This window comes from Gymnogyps californianus, chromosome 2 (assembly GCF_018139145.2).
Source record: "Gymnogyps californianus isolate 813 chromosome 2, ASM1813914v2, whole genome shotgun sequence".
NCBI lineage: Eukaryota > Metazoa > Chordata > Aves > Accipitriformes > Cathartidae > Gymnogyps > Gymnogyps californianus.
Window position 1 is genome coordinate 91399565 of NC_059472.1, and position 13756 is coordinate 91413320.

At 40.6% G+C, this 13756-nt stretch overlaps 1 protein-coding gene across 1 annotated transcript; it reads left to right on the forward strand.

Moving 5' to 3' along the window:
• The first annotated feature begins 4577 nt into the window (after window positions 1–4577).
• Window positions 4578–11158, forward strand: LOC127030002 (ovalbumin-related protein X-like). Its single transcript, XM_050915901.1, has 7 exons — window positions 4578–4745; window positions 5402–5452; window positions 6736–6864; window positions 7651–7768; window positions 8531–8673; window positions 8992–9147; window positions 10757–11158. The coding sequence occupies exons 1-7, from the start codon at window positions 4578–4580 to the stop codon at window positions 11156–11158; spliced, it is 1167 nt and encodes a 388-aa protein (XP_050771858.1).
• The last annotated feature ends 2598 nt before the right edge of the window (window positions 11159–13756 follow it).

Below are 13756 nucleotides of genomic sequence, written 5' to 3' on the forward strand. Positions count from 1 at the left end.
ATCCTGTAAGTGGGACTTCTTTGGCCGCATCTCAGTTCATTTAAGGTCATTGAGAGATGCCAATGCCTCTGCTAAGCGTGATGCAGGTGGACAGGCCATCCAAAGTATAAGAAAACATTACCCCCAAATTCTGCACAGTAGTTGCTAAGCAACCATAAGAAATGAAATGTGAAAATCTGAACAGAGAAATGCTGGAAAGAGCTGCTTTTTCTGCTGCTTAATATCTCCTCGATTATGCCAATGTTGGGGAAGAAGGGCAAACGCCATGAACTGATTTAGACACAAAGGGCAGCAGAGCCCTTGCTGACCTCTTTCTTGGGACAAACATAGATATGGAACAGATTTTAACTGGTTTGTCTTGCTTTACAGTACTACACTCTTAGCTTTTGAATTTCAGGAGAAGCATCTGATTTCCCCAGGCTCAATGCCCTAACTAGGCAGTTACAAAAGAGTACTTGTCTGCTGATGACTGCATATAGTAGCCTATTCTGATCAAAATTTTCAGCTACTCACAGGCTGCTTTTGCAACCACTTTTGCACTAACATTCAGTGTAGAAAAAAATACAAAACAAACCGAAGGGTGTGTAGTGACAGACTACTCTCTGGAGAAGCTGTACTGCCCCATCCATGACTACTGGCAGAACCAAGCTTCCTCTCTTCCATGAGCTCATTTACTTTGGGTGTTTTAAACTATCTTGCCTGCCTTGACAAAATAGTTTTTCACATTAAGGTAGCTAGCATAATTCAGAAACTGAACAGTTATCAGACGTTCAACCAGCTTACCTGTGTGGAGAACTGCTGTGGTGATCAAGCTGCTGCAGAGGTATGAAATGTAGAGTGTACAAAGAAAGCAAATATATTGGCTGGGAGAACATACCAGAAACACCTACATGCCCTCTTCTAGAGGAGTTGGTGCAACAAAATGTTTGTTGAGAAAATCTTGGACGTTAGGCAAAGAGCTGGCCATCTGTGCAGGGCCAGTTGTGTCCTTCAGGTGCGTGCTCCACAGATGTCCACACAGGACAAACACATTGAACCAGAGCATACAAAGGAGTGTGGGTGCCCAGGAAAGCTCTTCACGGAAGCCCCAAAGGCATGTTTGAGCAACTGCTGACAAGTAGCTGGAACTCTAATGTGAATATGTGAAAATGGGGGAATAAGAGAAGACACACTACAGCTCTTTCCACACAAAACCTGTGCCCTCGGGCAGTAACAGTTTGATAGGATAAAGTAAAAGCTACAGCAGCCCAGCTCACAGAATAAGGAACATTGAACAAGGTGAGAGGAAAGCTGCTTGCTGTCTTTAGATTTTCCCATCCTCATCACTGCTGTAACATCCTCAGACGAAAAGCTCATTCTGATTTGGGAAACTGAAAGCCACCCTAATTATCAGGCTCTGCACGTACATGCCTGCATTTCAGCAAAACAAAACACACTGTTAAGGGTAAAGTAGCTCCCTTTGCCTTTCACAGAGGGTGCACCTACTGCTGTATGGTCTGTGACTTAATGTGTACAAATTTGGGATTTCTATTATCCACCCCTATGGCCTTTACAGATGCCAGATTTGTTTCTTTACTGCTCATCAAGTCTATTATTCAATGAAGAGTAATCGCTTTTTACAACTGAATTATATTTGATATTGTGCATTATGATTGTCTAGCAGACCATGAATGTTCCTGCAGACAGATTGTGTAGTTTATTCACCTGCCATAGTAAAAAGGTAGGTAGTGAAGATCTATGAGAATGGCCTGTGCAGGTACCATGGCCCTTGTTGCCATGACCTGCAGAGAATGAAAATTAAAAGCTGACCCTCAGTCATCCTTTAAATCCTACTGACTGGTTAAAATCAGTTTCTGAATATCTGAATACTCTGAGGTCTGACTTACAGCCCAGCAAATACGTAATGCCTGACTTCCTCAAATCTCTTCCTCTGCCATGCCCACCCTCAGACCTCTAATTCACCTCAACACTGCTGCTCTGAATGTTTTCATCAAAAGGAAATTTTAGCAAAACATGCTTTCTCCTCAGAGCCCTTCTCCTCTCCTACACATGTATGCTGTAGACCCTATAGTTTGACCTCAGGTAAAAAACTTTGGTCTCTCCTAGGTACAGAAATAGATGTGGCTGTGCTTTTAACAAGTACAAGCTATAAACCACAGCAGTCCTTGGACTCCAGGAACACACTTCTGCATTTTGGCAGACCAAAACACTTTTCAGTACTATTTTGGTCTTGAAAAATAAACAGTAAGTTTTGGGTTAGTTCTCACATGAAAAAAATCCATTTCAAAACCCTCTGCATAGAATGACCATCCCGCATCTGGCTGTGCTTGGAATTGTATTATTTTGGCAACATCAGATGGTCACTGTCCATGAGGAACTTCCTTCTGTTCCACTGCACAGACGCTGTAGTGAGTTGTTGCATATATATCAGACCGTCAGCAATTAGCCCAGTATCCACTTGTCCCTTCACGCTTGGTGGGAGTACTGTGTTACAGTGCTTTCTGTACTCACAGTGCCTCATAGGTGAGAAGAAGAGAAACAGCTACGTTTTCAGGGACTGATGCACTTTTTTGCACTCTCTGGTAACAGAAGACTCTTTCCTCAGCTACATCCGTCGATGCTCCCTAACGATGGACTGTGGTGGGAACTGTTTGCTCACTCCCAGATCACTGCACTATGACTAGGTCTTATTTTCCTGTAATATTTTGGGATCTTTTGCTTCACTTGACTGTGAGAATCACCTGATCTGATGTTACAGCTAGGTTTATTAAAAATGCATTATGTTCCGCTGGATGTATTTGTAACACTGTTTTTCCTCAGATTTTTGCATTTGTTTTTCATTTGGCTCTAGTTACCTAATACGGCCCAATCACATTAATGTGTAAATTCAAAAGAACTGCATGAAACATAGTTTTAGACTTGAACTCCAATTGCTTTGGTACAGCCTTATAAGTTACAGAAAAAGCTTAAATAATTCATTTTTTAAATTAGGTTTTACTTCAGTAAATAAAGGTTGACTTGCTGCAGATAAAGTACCAGTCTAACATTGGTCTACTCAACGTTTCAAAGTGCAATGAATCAAAAGGTCGTGACGAAAGGTAGTGACTCAAAAGATGACTCCTTGAAGGCTAACAGTGGGAGTGTCTCAAATGGTACGATATATATCACCAAGAACTCAGAGAATCTGTTTAGGTTCAGCTGGCAAGCTGGATTATTACGTGCCTCTGAAGTTTGTGGGGTAAGTATTTCTCCAAGTAAAATATAATTTCTAATTTGTATTCTTTAATATGGGGAAAAAAGTGATATTATGTTTAAGAACTTTAAGGTAAGTATAAGACAGATATGTAAAAAGACAGCATATACAGTAATTTTACCTTGCCTTATCAATATATCCTATACTGTTTGACTGTCAAATACTTTTAGGTGTGCAAAATATGAGTGTTTGTACACCATAGCTTTGAGTAGAAATACCTCTTGTTCGTTGAAAATCTGGTGTCCCATTAAACCCGTTGTTTTATAATTTTAATAATTACTTTGGGAATAAAGGCATTTCTCTTTTCTCAGTCTCACTCTCTGGAGAACACAGGTGAGGTACAGTATGACGAGTCACAGAGTCTGTCGTTTCACAGTCATTAACACGAGATGCCTCTCAGGTCACATAATCAACCACATCTGCTCCAGACTATGAATATGCTGCTATTCCTCCAACTTTAACTGTTTTAGAGATGCAAGAACAGTATGCAACTTTCTTGGTCTCAGAGTCAAAAGAGAGAATGACTGTGGGTTTCAATGAATATCCTTAACATGTCACATTCATTTGCATGTACAGGACTCGCACCTGACTGAATGAATGCAGCTCTACGCTGTTTCAAGCTGTACTGCCAAACCTGAGTTTATAATATATATGCTTGTGCTTTTTCTCAACAAAAAAGCATCAGCAGAGAGTAAATGTCCAAAATGGGACTACAGGAAAGAACCTCCCTAAATCTATAGTTCAGCATCCAAGTAACTGGCTGGGTTTACAGAGCAACTTACTCCTGTTATTCCTATAAACTACAGAAAAGCAACCTCCAAATTTGTGGCTGGTTGTACTAAGCAACAGTAAGAAGTACACTAAGAGTATAGTGAGTTGACTACATTTGATTTAAAGATCAAGAGCATGGTCCAGAGCAGCCACAGAAGAAATGAAATATGAAGTTTGCATTGTCTCAAACATCATTCAGAGTCCTCTGGATGGCCATATGGAAACTCATCCATTCAGTGTTATATTTATCATATTGAAGCATGGATGAAACTATCTATTTCCTAAAAGGCAAGTACAAGATACTATCTTGACGATGAGCTAGTATCTTGCTGAAAGAAAACAAACATGCATTCAGAGATAAATGGGTCAGGAGTTACAATATTTCCAATGATCACACAATTTGTAGGCTTCACATCATTCATTGGTTCAGCATCACAAAACCAGCAATGAACTAGCAGCTTCTGGGCTATTGACAGTACTTTTTATAACAAGCGCTACATATCACCACTATACAGTCATATTTCTGTTTGCTTCAGACAACACTGATTTCACAATGGGCTCCATCAGTGCAGCAAATGCAGAATTTTCTTTTGATGTATTCAAAGAGCTGAAAGTCCACCATGCCAATGACAACATCTTCTACTCCCCCCTGAGCATCATTGCAGCCTTGGCCATGGTTTATCTGGGAGCAAGAGGTAACACTGAGTATCAGATGGAGAAGGTAAGTTACATAAATGGATACAAACTCCTTTTGATCCCATTCAACACAGCAACAGATTATCCATTTACATCTTTGGGACTTTCTCCATTTGAGGGGAGAAAGTCACATAGTCACATTTGGCACTGGATTCAAACCTGCCTAGAAAAAGAATGGCATTCCAAACCGTGAGGTTTGGATCTGGAGCTGAGTTTTCACTTGGCATTGCTTTTCCCCATGAAGGGCAAGAACGGCCTTTGGTTTCCATTAAGAAAGAGCAGTCTTGAAGAATGGTTAAGGTAGGCCTCTTGCTTCAGCTTATATTATCTCAGAGACTGGATTCCTTCCAGGTGGAAAGGACACCTTGTAATATACAAAAGATGAAACATTCAGAAAACAAGAGTCACAGTTATAAATACAATACGGTAAGGTTGTAGCTGGTTTATAGACTGAATACTATTAACTGGAAAGGAAGAGATCTAAGCTGAGGATCATAGTCACAAATTTTCAGTGTGGCACATGCAGTAAAAAAACTGATTTAAAGCTCACATGAAACTTCTCAGTTCCTCTTTGTGCTAATCAGACCTGGTTAGTCCAAACCTATAGTTTCAACACAAACATCAGTGACTCTCAGTGGACTTCACGTACTTAATTTCTTCTATTGCTACTTTCAATTGCAGGTTCTTCACTTTGACAAAATTGCAGGACTTGGAGGAACTATTCAGACCAAGGTACAGAAATCTAAGGTACATTTATTTCTCTTTCACATTTTTCTCCTGAGAATAGACTGTTCTGACTGTGCTTCAAGTAGGCATAACACCTTCCCAAACACTTGCTAATGCTCTTAATTTAAGAGATGTAAGTTAAAAAAAAAAACAGAAAAAGAAGACAGGCTGCACATGTTGCACCGGAACAAGTGTCAGGACAGGACAGGATGCTTTGGGCACCAAGCTACCTTCTTGTGTAGATGAGCATCTGCACACCTGCAAGTGCTGCTGGGGGACAGCACTTGAAAGGGGCTCAGCACCTGGAGCCAGGGTACAGCAGTCAGACTTGCAGCTGAGACTCCAAAGTGGGGCAGGAAGATGCTTTGGCAGAAAAGAGCCCAGAAGCCTCAAAGGCTGAAAAGTAACCACACTCTTCCAAAAGCTACAGGGACTTTTCCAGCCTCCGATTCCCACTGCTACCCCAGGAGCAGCATGAGGGGTCCCAGCACCTTAATACCATCTGTGTGATTTCCTCCGTGTTAATCTGCTGCCTCTGTAAAGATAACACAAGCCATGCTCCCTGGCCTGTCCCCATCCACTTGGGATCCACAAGCACAAGGTGGGACTTGCGAAGAACAAGAAGACTTTTTTTTTGTTTAATAAAGAAAAATAAAGGTAATATCAGCTAGAACATTTAGTGGCTGGTTAAGCATTTAGAAAGGAGCAGTTCAACACAATTGTCCTTCTCATAAAATGAAGTCCTAGCCACTGTTTATCATTGTGCATTTTTCTTACATGCTCTTAGCCTCTGTCACCTAGAATACTATTCTTGGGGCATTAGACAGTTGATCCATTTTTTCACTATATTATGAGACACCTCCTGACTCCCTTGTCATCTAGCTCTCTCCTCCCATCTGCAGCTTCAGCGGAAAGCTGCATGAAAATGCAAGCAGAAGCTGGGAACTAGAGGCTCTGTATCTATGACAACTCGCAACTGCAATCATTGACACTTGAATTTTTCTTTTTGTCACCTCACTCCTGAGCCATACGGTTTCAGATTCATCACTGAGGTTTTCTGCTTGTTATCACCCAGAATGAGTGTCATCATGCGCTATGAATTAATTCTACGTCACTAGTTGCTTATATTGAACATCCCTCCCATGGAGCTTTTAGACTGTAGTACATGTTCATTTGCAAATGTCCAAATGCTGTGTGTTTTCCCATGTTATTTGTACCTTATGAATAATTCTCTTCCTAGTAAAATAAGCTAACCATTATACCTTTTTATCTTCTTATCAACAACTCAGTGTGGCAAGTCTGTGAATATCCACATACTGTTTAAAGAACTTCTCTCTGATATCACTGCACCAAAAGCCAATTATTCACTCCACATTGCCAACAGACTCTATGCTGAAAAGTCATGTCCAGTCCTACCGGTGAGTTGTACATTAGAGTGATTTCTTGCTAAACCATGTATAAACGTGTAATTCAGGAGGACTCGCCAGAGTAGGTGATCTGTTAATCCAGTGGTCCCCACTGGTGTGGACTTCCACGGCTTTTCCCTTTGCCACAGCCCTGACAATAGCCTGAATGGAAAGCAATTCCAGGCAAAAAGATGGCCCTATTTGAAAATGAAGGGAGTAATAAACAAAACTATTTGGTAATGTAATTCCCCCCTCTCTGTTTGCTCCCCCAAAGTCTTTTCATTTTAATAGGTTGTTTGGTTTTTTTCAGGAAATAATTTTACTTCAGCACATTTCTTCACTTGAAAACCTCACCTCAAAAACAACTTTTGAAAGTGTCAAGATCTTTCATTTGACATTTTCAAAACAAAAGATACAAATATTCTAAATCAAAGAAAATTCTTATCTTAAAAATAAGAAAAAATGCTTTAAAAAAAAAAGGAGTGGACATAATGATAATAAAACACTCTGAAATGAACCTGAAACAGTGGTTTTGGATCAGGTTTTCTTCAAGAAAATATTTAAACTTTTCTAATATATACTCTTAACTGGTCAAGTAATAAAAATGTCAGATCTGAAAATGTCATGGATCAGAATAATTTTTCTGGCCCAGTTTTAGCAGGTTCTTCCAGGAATTAAACAATGAGAACAGCCTAACCATGGCATCACTACAAAAATCCTTTTAGTCATATTTTATTTCACCTTCACACTGTTTTTAAAAAATTACTAGTTTGGTGACTACAATTGCTGTCTTTACAGATCTACTTAAAATGTGTGAAGAAACTGTACAGAGCAGGTCTGGAAATGGTCAACTTCAAAACAGCATCAGATCAAGCCAGACAGCTCATTAATTCCTGGGTGGAAAATCAGACAAACGGTAAGGTCAGACAAGACTTTGAAATAGACTTCCCTCTCGCAACTGTATTTGAACAACTTCTGGAAAGACTAAACATTAGAGGAGAAATTTCCTCCTCCCGCCCCCATTAGTGGATACTTCCTGTGGAAAGGGATGATTCTATTGCACCTGTGTGGCAGTGACACTGTGTTTTAAACATGTCTGGCAAAGGCAGAGGTGCCAGGGTATGCACACTTTATATGCACACTTCTTGTGTCTGGAGAGCTTAACTCTTGCAAGGTTAGTTGCAGCTTCTCTAGAATATTGGCATAATTTTACAAGGATGTCCTGGATGGGTAAGAAACAGGCTTCCAGGGGAGAAAGTAATGCATGCACTAGGCTGATGGTGGGAAAGGAATGATTCAGGAGCTTGTGTACATTTATTGTGCTGAGGTGGGAGGAAAAACAAGAGTGAAGCGTGAGAAAGAAGCACAGTGAGAAACAGAAAATCTATATCGCTGCTTCCCTCTCCTGTTCCTTCTTTTCTACATAAATCTTTTTCCAAGCACTGGTTAGAAATATTCCTGGGGATGTATAGCACTCTTGAACCTACCTGTCTTCTTGCAGAAATGTCTGGCCAGGTGCCAGTCGTTGTGTATTACATCATCTTCATGAACCTGAATTCCACATGCAGACCTTTGAAGAAGGGGAAGTCAAGTCAAGCAGCAGCATGTTGATTGAACTCTAAAATGCAAGACTACTGCTATGAAACTTACCACTCTCTGCCCTGCTTCTTTCTTAAAGGACAGATCCAAGATTTCCTTGAACCAGGCTCTGTTGATCTCGATACTATGCTGGTCCTTGTTAATGCCATTTACTTCAAAGGGATATGGAAGACGGCATTTAAAGAAGAACACACTCGGGAAGTGCCCTTCAGCGTGACAGAGGTAGGAGGGCACAGACACAGCTTCTGGCCAGGAAGCCAGGCTGTTGGCTCACACAGCCAGCAGGCTGGGTGTTACACATACAACATGCTGTGGTCATTGGCCAGGTGATTTAGTTGGGCCCCTCGCTGTCAGGTTTGCAAGAGCTGTGTCTGACCAGGGCACACCAGCAGGCAAGAGAGAAAAATGGAGACACAGCTCTTCTTCAAAGGCAACTTGCTTGAACATTGAGTCCTGACCCTTTCAAAGGGCTTGTACATTTGCCTGCCTAAAGAAAAAATTGCTCCCCGGTCACATCGTCTCACATTTCTGTTTTTGCAGCAAGAAAGCAGACCTGTGCAAATGATGTGTCAGAACAGTACCTTCAAAGTGGCAGCGGTGGCTGCAGAGAAAATGAAGATCCTGGAGCTTCCGTATGCCAGCGGAGAGCTGAGCATGTTGGTGCTGTTGCCTGACGACGTCTCTGGCCTGGAGCAGGTATGGCCCTGGCAGGGGAAGCAGAAGAGTTACCATTTCAGTGGGACTTGGCTGCCATCAGACCTTTTGCTGTCCATTTACATCCCAGTTGCCCACACCATGGCTGTGCTGGGCAGGAAGGGGAGCACAAAAGCCCCCAGGTGCTACCAGGTGCTCAGGCAGAGACTGGCCTCTTAGGAGAGCCCTGGACTCCATCTAATAAAACAAAGGTAAAGGAGCATAGTGCTGCTGTAGCCCTGCAGAATAGGATGTATGTATGGGCAGATATGGTTCTTTTCATTGAGACGTAATTTCACCCACCTCCCCTTATAAAATGTTGTGGAAATGTTGCTAAAACTGGTGAGAATTAGGCATTCTTTGCAGGAATCACTAATGATTTTTTTTTTAAATAAAATCATCATTAAACATGATAAATGGACTGCTTTCAAAAATTGCTCTGATTATGTCATCATGGAAAGAAAAACAAGGTTAGATAAAGCATGTTCTTAAAATATTCTTGATTTTGAAATGGTGAAACAAATCAAGCTAAACTAACTGATCAATAACACTTCATCAGTTAAGATTTCAAAGAGTCTTAAATATAGAGATGGAAAGGAAATGCATGGAAGATATTTGACAATTACACATCAAACAAAGAAAACAGAAGCAACTTGGGTCTAATGGGATGAACATCAACAGCACAAAGAATCCATGAACATACAAGGACAGAAAATGAGAACAGCGTAGAAAGTAAAAGAAAACATCAAAACTGCTTTAAGTCAGGTTGAGTCAGTTTTTGCCAGACGCATGAAAACTAGTAAAAAAATTGGTTTTGTCCTTTAAAGAAAAAAAAGAAAAAAGTAGGACCGGTATGCAGTGAGGCAAGAACACAAATATAATCTACTGACTGTGCAAAATTAAATGAAACTTTTGTCGTGGTCTTGGAAGAAAATGAAGCTAAACAACTGAGTGAATGCAGGATGCTAGCAGCAAAGAGGAAATAAAAATGGACAGATGCAAGGGAGAAACAAAACTCGAAACCTTAATTTTCTTCAGCCAGGTGGACTGGATTATCTTCATGCAGGATTTCTTAAAGAAGTAGCAAAAAATCAGAATTCCAATGTCAATCATTTAAAATAAATTTATCAAGCTGTTATCTAATTACCTATCCATACTCAAGAAAAAGTGATGCAGCCTGCATTATATAACCCATTATTCTTATTTCAGCAATTTTTTGGAATTATGTTATAAAGTAGAGTTATTAAAGATGTAGAAGAGTTTGCATTTTTTACGTACTGTCAACTGTAGGTAAATTTTCATGGCCTATTTTTGCAATCGCTTTCACAAGCTGACTAATTTGCTAGGCTGTGAAACTGTTGGGTTGTGTCTCATGAGACATAAGACTAGTTGGACAGAAGGGGATGTGTCAGCTGTGTAACGAACTGAATAAAAGGACAGTGACACAGGCAGTACTGTAGAGGCAAATAATAAACTACAAGAAGGATGTTGATAGGATGCACTTCAGGAACCATTCTGCTTTGGTTTTTTTATCATAGCCTTGATTAAAATGAATAGTAGGAAGAAGTTATATTTGCATCCCAGGCATTTGATTCCCTGCCTCTCTTTGCAGCTTGAGAACAAAATCAGCTTTGAAAAACTTACAGACTGGACCAGTCCCAATGTGATGGAAAAGAAGAGAGTGAAAGTGTACCTCCCGCGCATGAAGATTGAGGAAAAATATAACCTCACATCTGTCTTAATGGCCCTGGGTATGACCGACCTGTTCAGCCCTTCGGCCAATCTGTCTGGCATCTCTTCAGCAGAGAGCCTGAAGATATCTGAGGCCATCCATGAGGCGTACATGGAAGTCAATGAAGAGGGCACCGAGACGGCTGGCTCAGCGGGTGTGATGGGAGACATCAAACATTCCTCTGAGTTGGAAGAGTTTAGGGCTGACCACCCTTTCCTTTTCTTGATCAAACACAATCCAACCAACAGCATCCTCTTCTTTGGTAGATATTGTTCCCCCTAAAGAAAGAGCGAGCTGGAAATAATGCTTGCCTTCCCCTCAGAAACAGACCCCCTTTACTGTAACATTGTAGTTTAATCTCATCTCTTCAATATTTTCTCCAAGTGGAAAGTTTAATCTAAGAAATGCCCATTTGGGAAGCTTCCATAGCAAAGACATACCTGCAGGTGAGGAAACAGCAGCAAGCATGTTTACTCCTTTCCCTTCTCATACTGGTTTCAGGATTGCTTGAGGTGAGCAAAGACTGAGCCAACAGAAAACAGAGGCACCCACCAGCCAGGAAGGGGCCAAGTGATTTTCACTCGAGGAACAAGTTGCAGGTATGACTCCAAGTCTTTGGGAGTCCATTACATAGAAAGCCATGGGCTGTGCACATCCCATTCCCCGATAGCATCCTGCTGACAAACCCATGTTGTTGTTCCTGAAATATGGGCTTTGAGATCTGCAGTCTGGAGGAGATGCTCGTGGATAAGATTCTGCTATGCAGGTTATTGACTGGTGCCTATGTGAACTTTAATTTTTTTTACTTAGCTGTTGGGAAATGGTGTACATGTCCACTATCACCAGAGTTGTCCTCTCACCATGAGTTCCTCACCTAATTCTGAATTTCTTGCAGAGGTTGTCCAAGGTCATGGAGAGTCTCCCTTCCACTTCAGAGAGCGCAAAGAGATCTAACTTTTTTGTAGGTGCAGTTATGCCTTCTCACAACATTGAGAATTTCTCTTAAAACATTGGAAGATATTTCAAATTTGAGAACATTTTGATTTTTGTGAAAAATCCTGCAAGTAGTATTAAAGAATCTGATTTCTCCATGGGAATTTCATGAAAAAAACACAGCTTTCAAATAATCCCTGTCTCTGTTGAGCTTGCTTAGCAAGTAAACTTCAATTAGTCCCTGGAAAGCCCTCAGGTGAAGTTCGAAACTCGAGTATATTATTCTTCCATGAACGCAGCTGGGCTTTTTTGTTCCTATGATAGTTCAAGGCTACATCTCTTGTTTTTAAGAAATACATGAGAATCCTAATATTATCTGTCTTTTTCTTCCTATGTGTCCATTGCCATCTGCAAATATGGATATATTGGCTCAATACTATGTCCTGTTTTCATTCTAGTAATACATTATTGATTTTGATGCATACAATTGAATTTTTTTGTTAACATAATAAAAGAAAATCACAAATGCTTGTCATGAGAATTATATTAATTTTCTGGACCACAAACCCTTAAAAATATAATTACATTGCTAACTGTTGTGAGTAAAATGGGATTTAGTACAAAATCCTATTTTTAGAATGAATAAAGCATGTAGATATGAAGTTTCCTAGGCATTTATGAAATGCATAAATGCACACATCTAGAGTTTGTTTCCTCTCTGTATTACAGATTACCAAGAAATAGCCTAATGGAATACTAATTTATTCTTATGTATTTTTCAATACAATTCCAATGGGTATTAAAGATGCACTGACAATTAGTCTGGTAAATATTTCAAGGAACAACTATTCCAGCAGCTCTGCCATTTTAGATGATGAAATAATTTGAAAATCATATAACTCAAAATGCATAAGAAAGGATAAGTAGATCAACAACTATTAGGCAAAGCATTTCCCCACTGAGAGTCTTGAAAGGAGAAACTGTCGTTAATACTGGCTATTTCCACATTAGCACATAGTGTGGTACGATAAAAGCAGATGTGTAGAGGAAAGCAGCTGGTGCTACAGGTCTGACATCCACATTATTTGAATATCATCAGGATATTTGTGATACAGACTCAGCTGTTTTTCAGTGGTAAAAACAGCTATTTTACCAAGTATACTTTAATTTTTGTTCTTTAGAAATGAAAGCAGTGATATGAACAGTTCCAAGAGATGCGAAATTTCAACATCTCAAGGTTTATCATAAGCAGTTTATTCACCTTTTGCATCTCTTGTAGACAGAAGTAGTTGATCCAGTCTGTTAAATTTAAAAGCCCGTACACTTAAACAATAAGAAGACTTGAAAAGTGTTATATTTGCAAACTAGCCTTCCTATGATTATTAAACTGGAAAGTGCTTAAAGTACAAAGATATGCCTCAGTGACCAATGTTGTTTCCTGAACGACAACAAAGGTCAAAATGAAGGAATGGGGGAAAAAGCAAAGGAGCCATGAGGCTTACAAGCAAGTACAAAGCTTCCCCTCTCTCAAAAGGGACAACAGGAGGCAGCAAAAAGAGCAAATTCAGCAATACTGCGCTGAACCTCTAACAAAGTACCAATGGCTAGGACCTGGCCCTGGCCACCACAGGCCAGGTAGGAGGCACAATATTTAAAGGGCAGTGGAAAAGCATTCCCCATGAAGGGGGTGGCAGACCTGGCCGGGGGGACGATGAATGCCTGCTGTGGCCTCTGAGCTCTCCAGAACCCTGGGGAGATTTGGGAGAAGGAGCCCTTCCTGTGCCCCAGAGAGACAGGGTCTGTGGTTCAGCCTCTCTCTGCTCTCGCACACTGAGCAAGCATGCAGTGGAAAGGTGCAGGTGCTCCAGGAGCATGGCTGGACCCCATGCTCTGCCTGAGCACCTCTGCGCTTTCACCCAGCAGGTTTCATTTCCCAGGCATGGTTCT

Coding starts and splice junctions, on each gene's coding strand:
- LOC127030002 (XM_050915901.1), top strand. CDS start 4,578: ATGGGCTCCATCAGTGCAGCAAATGCAGAATTTTCTTTTGATGTATTC. Junction 5,453..6,735: donor GAGGAACTATTCAGACCAAG/GTACAGAAATCT, acceptor TCAACAACTCAG/TGTGGCAAGTCTGTGAATAT. Junction 7,769..8,530: donor GGTGGAAAATCAGACAAACG/GTAAGGTCAGAC, acceptor TCTTTCTTAAAG/GACAGATCCAAGATTTCCTT.